Source organism: Pipra filicauda, unplaced genomic scaffold (assembly GCF_003945595.2).
Source record: "Pipra filicauda isolate LSUMZ 115617 unplaced genomic scaffold, ASM394559v2 scaffold415_size613988_pilon, whole genome shotgun sequence".
NCBI lineage: Eukaryota > Metazoa > Chordata > Aves > Passeriformes > Pipridae > Pipra > Pipra filicauda.
Window position 1 is genome coordinate 514,710 of NW_024104549.1, and position 10,342 is coordinate 525,051.

The window sequence follows — 10,342 nt, forward strand, 5'->3', positions numbered from 1 at the left end:
CAGAACCTTTACAAAATAAACAGTTTTTTTGCAGGGGTGTCTCCATCTGGCATGAGGAGGGAGGATTGGTGTTGTGAGAGACAGTGATACAAACCCTCTGCAAACAAGCTTAACTTTTTTTTTGGTCAAAAAAGAGAATTAATCCTCCTGATTGTATCTGGTTGTAAAAGATGTTTTTGGCTCTCCCCAAATCTCATGGGTAAGAATCTGATGAGGATCAGTTGGGTGTTTAAAAACAAGGATTGTTACAGCCGTTCTTTATTAGAAATGACAGGAAAGGTTGTGCACCTCGGATCTTTACTTTTATTAAACCATCTGTGCAGCTCCATACATTTCCCATTTCTCTGTATTACCCACATGGGAGTAATTATGGTTTTCTTCCAAGAAATCTGAGTGTAATCTGGTAATCCCGAAAAAAAACCCCTCTGAAGTCAGGCTGAAGATGGTCCTTTATGCTCTGCTGTGGCCAGAGGCCCTGGCTGGGCATGGCCAGGCTGGGCTGGGGGAGCTGGGCACGGCCAGGGCACTGAGTCTGGCTGGGGAACAGTGGGAATGGCCAGGACAGGGAGAGAGGGACTGATCCAGGACTGTGGATTGATCCAGGATGGAACTGGAAGCTGCCAGGGAATGGATTGAACTGGAATCAGAAGACTGACTGGGGGCGGGGGATGGACCAATCTGGGATGGGGAAGATTGGTCTGGGGCTGGGGAGGGACCAATTTGGGACTGGGAATGGGCTGATCTATGACTGGGGAGACCAGCTGGAAACTGGGGAGACTGGTTGGAAACAGGTGAGGGATGAATCTGAGACTGAAGAGAGTGGTCTGGGACTGGGGATGGAATGATCTGGTAATGAGGCATGACTGAGCTGGAAGTGGGGATGGACCGATTTGGGATAGAAGAGATTGGTCTGCGACTGGGGAGGGACCAATCTGGGACCAGGGAAACTGATGTGGGACTGGGGAGGCTGGTCTGGGACTGGGGAGGCTGGATGGGACTGGATTGATCTGGGACTGGGGAGACTGGTCTGAAAATGGGGAAGGTTGATCTGGGGCTGAGGATGGACTGATCTGGGACTGGGGATATTGATCTGAGACTGGGGACGGACTGATCTGGGACTGGGCATGGACCAGTCTGGGACTGGGAAGAGACTGGTGTGGAACTGGGGAAACTGGTTTGGAACTGGGGGTGGAATAATCTGAGACAGGGAAGGCTGGTCTGGGGCTGGGGAGGGACCGACCTTTGCGAGGCTGAGCTCAGCCCGGTGCGGGTCAGCACCGGAGACGAACCGGCCCGAGGCTGACCCGGGACATGGGCGGGTCACCCCGCCCGCCCCGCCCCGCCCCCTGCCGGCCCCGCCCCGCCCCCTCCCGCGAGACCCCGCCCCCTCCCGCGAGGCCCCGCCCCCCGAGGTCAGCTGATTTCGGGGAAGGCCGCGCGCTTCAGAGAAAGCAGCGCGGGTCGCGCGCGCCCCGCCAGGCGGCTCCCCATTGGTCGGGGCCGTGTCGGGGAGGCGGCCTCCCATTGGCGGAGCCGCTCGAGGGCGGGTTCGATGCCGGCCCCTCCCCGGCGGCCCCTATATAAGGCGGGGGCGGCGCGTGGCGCGGGTGCGGCACCTGGAGCGGGACGGGAGCGGCGCCGGGCAGGTATCGGCACCGAGCGGCGGGAGGGCAGGGACCCACACCGACCCCTAACCCGACTGTCCGCACGCCTCTGGGCTGCGGGAAAGGACAGGGGGTTTTCGAGACCGTGGTGATGAGCGGCGAACGCCGCCCGGTTCTTGTGGTCCGCTGCAGGTCGCGGGAAGCGCTGCTCCCGTTGCCCCGGGGCACAGCCCGGGATGGGTGGGCTGGAGCTGCGGTGCTGGACCGCAGGGCGATGGTCCGGGGCTGCTCTGCCCGCCCTTTTTGCTGGCGGTCGGTCCCCCCGAGTAGAGAGGTGGGGAGGTCTCCTTGCCCATGTCCCGGGTGTGTTGGCTCGCGTGGGTGGTGGCAGCCGGGGGGGCTTGTTGAGCCTCCAGGGGAGCGGAGATGGAGCTCCGGACTCTGGCAGTGATGAGAAGAAGCTTTCTAGAAAATGAGATAACTTAAAGTCCCATTTCAGCAGGATTTTTGCGGTTCTTGGTGTGACAGGTTTGGTGCAGGAGCCCCCAGAGATGCTCTGTGTACCCCCATCCCTCCAGGGATGATCTGTGGTGTGTCCTTTGGAACATCCAGCTGGGATCCAGAGTTGTGCCCTCGGTGGTGTTTTGGCTGTTGCTGTTGGTTCTCACGATCTCTAAAAGCAGAGTTTGTGCTGTGGATGGCCGAGGGCGTCACTGTGTCCTGCTGGGCAGCTGTGGAGAAGGGACAGAAGTTGGTGGCACAGAGCTGGTGGGAGCCCATAGGAGCTGCTGTGTCTCAGGCTGTGCTGGGAACAGCTTATTTTCTCCCCAAATCTTCCAATGGAGAAGTAAATAACGAATGAGGGAGAGGTGGTCCTGTAAAATTTGCAGGAGGGCTGTGAGCCCAAAATGCTTGGAGAGCTGATCCTGGGGCTGCTGGTCACTTCTGCCAGGCCACCGGCTTCTGCAGGTCATGACGTGGAGGTGACTGGAGGTGCAGGGAGGGTTGAGCCTGGAACTTTACTTCCAGCTGGATGGGAGAAGCTTTCTCATGGATCCTTCATGAAGTCACCCGGTGATTTTGGCTAAAAATGACCTGAGGTCCCCAGCAAGGGTGGTTTGGCCTTACCCTGCTCCATCCTGGCATTGTCCCTCTGTTCCAGAGGTTGGTTGTGTGTTTCCCATACCTGTGGTGACTTGGAATGCTGCTTGGAATCAGCACCTGCTCCCCAAATAGGCAGTGCCTGGTGAGAGGGGCTGCTTCTCCTCTGGGGCAGATCCTTGTGCCAAGACCAGGGACAGCTCTAAGACCCATCACTAATGGGTGTCTGCCATGGAACGTCCTGTCTGCTGTCACTTGCTCAGGTGCTTTAATCCCCATCCATCTGCTTCCTATGTGACTTATCCCCCAGCAAAATAGGAGTAAGCAGAGCACCAAGTCAGCTGGTTGTGTGAGCAGAGCTTTGATAGAGCTGGAGAAAGAATCTGTAGCAATTCAGAGGAAATTTTCTTGATTTTTGTCATTGTGAAAGAAGCAGCGGTGGGTAGTTTAGTCACAGAATTACAGAATAATGAAATCCCAGAATGGTTTGGGTTGGAAGGGACCTTAAAGATCACTTCATTCCAACCCCTTGCCATGGGCAGACATTGGCACGTGGGACTCTCAAAGATGCCAGAAGCTTCTTGACCCTGCGGGCAGTGCCACTGCCAGCTGTGCACGGGGCAAACCAGCCTGATCCCTGTGCTCCAGCTGTGGTGGGATGGTCCTGGGAGAGCTAACAGGGCTTGGACCTCTCCCCCCATCTAGGATGTGTGACCGGAACGGTGGCCGGCGGCTCCGGCAGTGGCTGATCGAGCAGATCGACAGCGAGATGTACCCCGGGCTCATCTGGGAGAACGAGGAGAAATCCATGTTCCGCATCCCCTGGAAGCACGCTGGGAAGCAGGACTACAACCAGGAGGTGGATGCTTCTATTTTCAAGGTAGGGGCAGATATTTGATGCCTTTTCTTGGTTAATTGTGGTCTCTGTGGTGCTGTTTTGTCCCCTTGATGAGTCCCACTGGTGGGACATGTCCATGATGAGTCTGTTTTGCATCTCTAACCCTTGCAGGAGATGCTTCACCCTGCAATTAGTCTCCCAGGCTCTTTTGGGGGTATTTATTCCTTTCTGTCAAATGTTGGTACCAGTTTTGGTACCAAGAACTTCAGCACAGCCATATAACAGCACCTTGGAGAGGCTCACAGCCCCATCCAGAGCTGCTTTTTGAGACCAAAAACCAGTTCATACAGGTTCACTAGGTTTGCTTTCATCATATTTGAATCCAGGTCTTATATGAAAAGGAGCTCAGTGCGTTCATTTTGCCCTACTCTAAACTTGTCAGCTTTTCTTGATAAAAGGCTAGATTTACAAAAAACCCCAAAAACCTAAAAAGACTTAGCAGGACGGAAGGAAGGATTTCACTGAAGCAGGGGGGATTTCCAGTTTAGGGGTGAAATGGGAAAATTCCATACTAAAAAAGAAAGGTCAGATCTTACCCAGGAATTCCCTTCCCTCTGCCCCCACTCCCAAATATCTGTACTGGTGAGGGAGTTTACTCTCAGGGCAGTGACAGCTGGTTAACAGCTGTTTTGAGAGCACTGAGTTATGAGGATGGCATTGAATTAATCACCTGAAGATACAGAAAGAGCTATAAAATAAATATGTATATTTAAAAAATACCTATTTTGCAATCTCCCTTCAAGGGTAAAATCTATTCTCCTACCAAAAGCACAAACTATGCTCTGATCTTAAAGGGAAACCAGCTTTCCTTTATTAGTCAGGAGCTGGAAAATGAAGTTTATTTTGATTTTTATTTGAGGTGTTACTGGGGTATTAGGAACAACACTTTCAGATTCCTCAGATTCCCAGTATTCTGAGTTGGTGCAGATATGAAGCCAGATATTATGATCTTGACCTCTGCTTTTTTAAAACTTGAGTTTTAAAAGAGTTTTCTGCATCCCTGGGGCAGGTACTGCTGCCCTACACCCAAATACCCACCTCCAGGTGTGGGGGCTGTGCATCTGTCTGCAGTCTAGGAGTGAAACAGCAAATACCCATGGGATGGTTGGGAGGGGGCAAGGGGCAGAGCAAGATGCAAAATGTTTTCTGAAGCCCCAGCTCCTTCCTCCCTGGGGTTGAGAGGGTTTGTAGAGCTCAGGTGGAGGATTACTTTCTCTTTTTTTCTGTTGTTGTTCTGTGCTTTAGGCCTGGGCTGTCTTCAAAGGCAAGTTCAAAGAAGGCGACAAAGCTGAGCCGGCCACGTGGAAGACGCGGCTGCGCTGCGCTTTGAACAAGAGCCCTGACTTTGAGGAGGTGACAGACAGGTCCCAGCTGGACATCTCTGAGCCCTACAAGGTCTACAGGATCGTGCCAGAGGAGGAGCAGAAATGTGAGTGCCCCAGTGAAGGACTGAGCCCTGTTGTGGGTCCATCTGTAACCAGGGACTCGTGCTGCTAACCTGTGTCTGAGCAGAGCTTCCTGACCAGACCCTGCTCTGGTACCGTGTCTATTTATTCGTCCTGCTTTGCAGATGTCCCCATGTCACTGCGGTGCCAGGAGGGGAGGAGGAAGGACAGTCTTGTTTTTCTAACCCCCTAAACAGCTACTTAGGGGACAACTGCAGCATTGTGTAAGCTTCCATCCCCTAAGGATGTTGTAGGGGCAAATCCCATATCCTTCCCTGCCTGGGGAGGTACATGAGCCCAAACCCCTTGTCCTCCCAATGCCTGCCCTGTGTAGATGGTGGGGAGCTGCAATTAATCCCTCTCTTGCCAGCAGTGGTGGAGGAGCAGCAGTTCTGCAGAGCTGCTGTGATGTCTGGTGTGGCCCAGGTCACACTAAGTATATCTCTATTTGTGGTTAGGGGGGTGTGTGTGTGCTTTTTCCTTTTTTATTTAAGTTTAAAATTTGCAAAAAAGTAATTATTTTGCTGTCAGGAAATCTGCCTTTAGCATCTCTGTCTCCTCTAGCCTGTTTACCCAGGGGGCTGCGCTGCCTCTATGCAAATGGCACTGCAGGTTCCCACCAGCAGCATGACTGCACTAGGGTGGCTGGTGGAAAAAAGGAGAAGCAGCAGCAGCAACCCCAGTCTCTGGGGTGCTCAAAAAACCCCCAAACCTCTCCTCTGCTCTAGCTCTGTCTCTGCTACCAGCCAGATTTTTGATTTGCCTTGCTGCTGCTTGCTGTGCAGTGGGACAATGGGTTATAAATTTAATTTTTGGTCCTAAAAAGTGGCTGTGGAGGGGGCTGTGAGCCTCTCCAAGGTGCTGTTACATGACTGTGCAGTGCTGTGGTTCTTGGTTTTATAACTTTCATGGTGTGAAAGGTTTTTAAAGCCCATCATTGAGATGAGGTGTGTGTGTCCTCACTGCATCCCTGCCTCTCCTTCCAGGCAAAGCAGGTGTTGGCAATGGGAGCAACCTGAATGATGTCACGGAGATGGACTGCAGCTCCTCTGCAATCGATGACCTCATCAAAGAGGTAAGTCCTCACTGTGGCTGCAGGTCACCTGGGCTGGAGGGGCACTGATGGGCCAAGTTGTCTGATAAAGCGTTGTCTCCCAAAAATTCAATCTGCAAAGCTCTGGGGATCAGCAGTGCTGGATTCTGCAGCTCATCCATGTGAACCAGCATCAGGGTGTGGCTATGATGATGCTCCTGCTTCTGATGGGCATCTGGGTGGGTGAGACCTTCACTAGGGGATGGAGTCTGTGTCACAGCTCTGTTCCCCTTCTCAGCCATGTCACATCCAGCTGATTCTGCTCAGTAGCTCTTGAGGGTGTTATTCGAGTGTACAACCTGGGCAATGCCAAACTTGGTCTTTCCAACCCAAAAAATTCATTGTCATCCTGCTGGCATTGCCATTTGGACCCTCTCTGAGTGCTGCAAGTGCCTCGCTGGAGGACAGCTCTGCCCAAGGCATCAAATCTGCTCTGATCTCGGTATCTGGTCCTCCATAGCCCCCCTGTGTGGATGAATACCTGGGGATCATCAAGAGGAGCCCCTCACCCCCCCAGGAGACCTGCAGAAACCCCCCAATACCCGACTGGTGGGTGCAGCAGCCCAACCCTGGTAAGTGGCTGACAGTGTGTGTGGTGTTTGGGACTGAGGTTTGTCTGGGGCAGGAAAAATCTCCTTGTGCAGTGATATGTAACAGACAGCAGCTGCATTTTGTCTTTCTTATTAAGAATATTTAAACTGGGAGTTTTTGCTGGCATCTCCTGTGTCGGAGCTGGGAAGCCTGGGACAGAAAACCAGGGGGGTGGTGGAGGGAAACGGGGGATTGGGGTTTGGGAAATGGGCATGTAGGCTCAGCTTGGCTTTCTCTGCCCACAGCGTTGCCCCTGATGAACGGATACTCTGGCTATGAGCAGTATCATTCAGGTAAGGCACCTCACCTGGACATTGGATACCTCTCTGGGGTTCAGCCTCTGTGCGTGGTGGCAGAAGGTGGCTCTGACTCTGCTCCTTGCCTTGAGAGGGAGGCTTTGCTCTGGGTTTAGGAGGTGCTGCACCCTCCTGATTATCCACAAGGTTTTCACACTGAGCAGAGACACATCCTACCTGCTGTTCTGTGGCCCTGGTGTGGGTGCTGTGCTGGGATGTTGGGATGCTGGGATCAGCCATGCCTTTGGCATGGGGGGATCTGCCCACAGCAAGGAGAGGGATTTCCATATATTTTCTGGCCATAAGCTAAACCACAAGAAGTTCCACCTCAAGATGAGGAAGAACTTCTTTCCACTGAGGGTGGCAGAGCACTGGAACAGCTGCTCAGGGAGGATGTGGAGTCTCCTTCTCTGGAGACATTCTAAACCCACCTAGATGTGTCCCTGTGTCACCTGCTCTGGGTGACCCTGCCTTGGCAGGGAGGTTGGACTGGAGGATCTCCAGAGGTCCCTTCCAACCCCAATGATTCTGTGATATTGGGAACTCTCACTTCTGACCAGCACTGTACCAGTCTAAATGCCCTGGGAGAGATGTCTCTTCATCGAATGAGACTTGCTCCCAGGAAACTTTGCTGCCCTCACAGAGTTTGGGCATTGCAGTGAGGAGCAGGCATGGTTTGCCTTCTCCTGATGAGATGTCTGTGCCCGTCACCTTCCAGGTTACTCCCAGATGGTGATCAGCTTCTACTACAGCGGGAAGCTGGTGGGCCACGTCAGCACCTCATGCTCTGAGGGCTGCAGGATCGCTCTGGGCCAGCCCTCTGGCCACGGGGAGAAGCTCTATGCCCCGGATGCCCTGGAGCACGTCCGGTTCCCCTCGGCTGACGCCATCCCGAACGACCGCCAGAAGCAGATCACCAGGAAGCTCTTTGGACACCTGGAGAGGGGTGTCCTGCTGCACAGCAACAAGCAGGGCATCTTCATCAAGAGGCTGTGCCAGGGCAGGGTCTTCTGGAGCGGGAACGCCATGGTCTACAAAGACAGGCCCAACAAACTGGAGCGGGATGAGGTGGTGAAGATATTTGACACCAGCTTGTTCTTCAGAGGTCTGTAGGAGCCTTCTGTTCTTGCTTCTTTACATTAGGACCTCTGCCCTTTCCTATGGGAAATAAATCCCTGAACTGGTTGATTTGAGCTGATCAACCAACAGATGTGGTGAACAACCATGGTGGGCAGGAGTGGAGTTGGGAAACCTTCAGGAGGGGGAAGAAGGGGATGGGATGAGGGGGGTGGTCCCCATGGCTCTGCCCAGGAACTTCTCCCTGGAGAAGGTGAAGCAGTTCTGGGATCCCAAAGCCTTGGGACAATGCATAAGGAATTTCTGGAGCCTGCACCCAGTGAAGGACCCCCTTGGGCCATATGGTGGGGTTGTAAGGGTAGAGCCCTTTTTCCTTGGGGCACTTTGAAGTCATCACTGCCCATCACTGATGGGTTCCCTGAGTGCTCTGAATGAGTAGGTGATGCTACCAGATCTAGGAAGGAATAACCTGGTGTTTTGGGTCACTTGGCAAATTCGTCCCTGTTGGAGTCTTTGCACAACGAAAGTGGCTTCTCTTGAGCCCACAGCTTCCTTTCACAGCAAAGGGTGGTTGATCCCAGAGCTGTGTAACTAGGGCTGGCAGCTTCCAAGTGTTGCCCTCTCCTTGCAGAGCTGCAGCAGTACTACAACAACCAGGGCCGCTTCCCAGACAGCAGAGTCATGCTGTGCTTTGGAGAGGAGTTCCCAGACACTGTGCCACCGAGGTGTAAGCTCATCCTTGTCCAGGTATGGAGGGTTGGGGGAAAAAAGGGTAATATGGTCCAGAAAAGGTGGGAATTTCAACAGCAGAGCTCCATGAATAGGGCTCTAGCTTCAAACCCTGGAGCTGCAGGGAATTTGGGTGCCCGAATTGGTGGGGTGGCAGGTGTGATGTGAGTGTTGGCTTATCCACAGCCTCCTGAGAGGTACTTGGGCTGTTTCTCGTCAGATTCCTTGATCTGGGTGGATCTTGTTTGCAAACAAAGCTCCTGAATGGTAAAAGCTTTTCTAAACAGCTATAGAAAATCATCTCTTCCTCCTGCTCCTGCTTCTTGGTACTAGGACCTCTTCCCTTTCCTGTGGGAAATGGGGAAGTAAATCCCTGATTTAGGCTGATGAGCCATCAGATGTGGTGAACAACTGTGGTTGGCAGAAGTGGGGTTGGGGAACCTTCAGGAGGGTGAGGGAGGGGGTGGGATGAGGGGGTCAGTCCTCATGGCTCTGCCCAGAAATTTCTCCCTGGAGGATCTGCAGCAATTCTGGGCTCAAAAAGCCTTGGGGCAGGGGGTTACTGGAGTCTCTTAGGCCAACCAGGCAGCAGCAGCAGAGACATGACACAGAGGGCACAAGGAGGGTCTTGCATCCCTCCTTGAGCAAGGAGAGAGCCACCGAGTCTGTGAGGTCCTGGAGGGGACTTTACGTGGTCAGAGACTGGTGCTGTGCCTCCCTGCACAACTTTCTGACCTGGTCACCTCCTGCCTTGGGTGTCTGCACCAGAGGATCACTCTGTATGTGCTGGGACACCCCCAAGCCTGTCCTTGTACCTCTGTCTCTGCTAAGAGGAGCTCCTGTGACTGCTCCTTTATTCCTTGGCTTATTGCATGTCTTTTCTTCTTGCACAGGTGGAGCAGTTGTATGTCAAGCAGGTGGTGGAGGAGGCTGGGAAGACCTGCAGCAGCAACCCCATGCTCCCCATGGCTGATGAGCCCCAGCATGACCAGGTGTACAGGATCTTCCAGGACATCTGCACGACACACCAGCGGCCGCTCTTCCGAGAAAACCAACAGATTGCTGTCTGAGCCCCCTCCTCTGCACTCAGAGTGTGGTGGTTTGGGTTGATCTAGACCCAAACTAGTCCCATGAGTGCCTAAAATCCCTTTTAAGAAAAGTTGGGTTTTGTTCTTTGCTGTTTCCAGTCCAGAGTCAGTATAAATCCAGTAGTAAAAATTGCCATGAGCAAGTAGGTTGGGGGCTCAGTGTCCATTCTGCAAACAATTTATGATAAAAATAATTTTTTGTAGTCCCAGGACTGTTTATAGCTCATGGCTGGGGGAGGAGGGAGTGTCCAAGCTGTGCAGGAAGGCAGGGCTGGCTTTGTTTGTGTTGCCTTTGTTAATGGCCAGTCAAGCAGAACCAAAAATCAACAGCTATAACGACCTGCCCCCACGATCTGCAACTCAGACCTTGCTGAGAATAGTAATTTTGTAGGAGGTGAATCTTGGAAAAACCTTAAAATG

The 10,342-nt window shown here is 53.1% G+C and overlaps 1 protein-coding gene across 1 annotated transcript; it reads left to right on the forward strand.

The window, feature by feature from the left end:
• The first annotated feature begins 1,626 nt into the window (after nucleotides 1-1,626).
• On the forward strand, nucleotides 1,627-10,068 carry IRF8 (interferon regulatory factor 8). Its single transcript, XM_027737896.2, has 9 exons — nucleotides 1,627-1,646; nucleotides 3,411-3,585; nucleotides 4,849-5,032; nucleotides 6,035-6,123; nucleotides 6,602-6,713; nucleotides 6,978-7,025; nucleotides 7,747-8,133; nucleotides 8,737-8,852; nucleotides 9,728-10,068. Exons 2-9 carry the CDS (start codon nucleotides 3,412-3,414, stop codon nucleotides 9,902-9,904), a joined length of 1,287 nt encoding a protein of 428 aa, XP_027593697.1. The 5' UTR covers nucleotides 1,627-1,646; nucleotide 3,411; the 3' UTR covers nucleotides 9,905-10,068.
• Nucleotides 10,069-10,342: the final 274 nt, after the last annotated feature.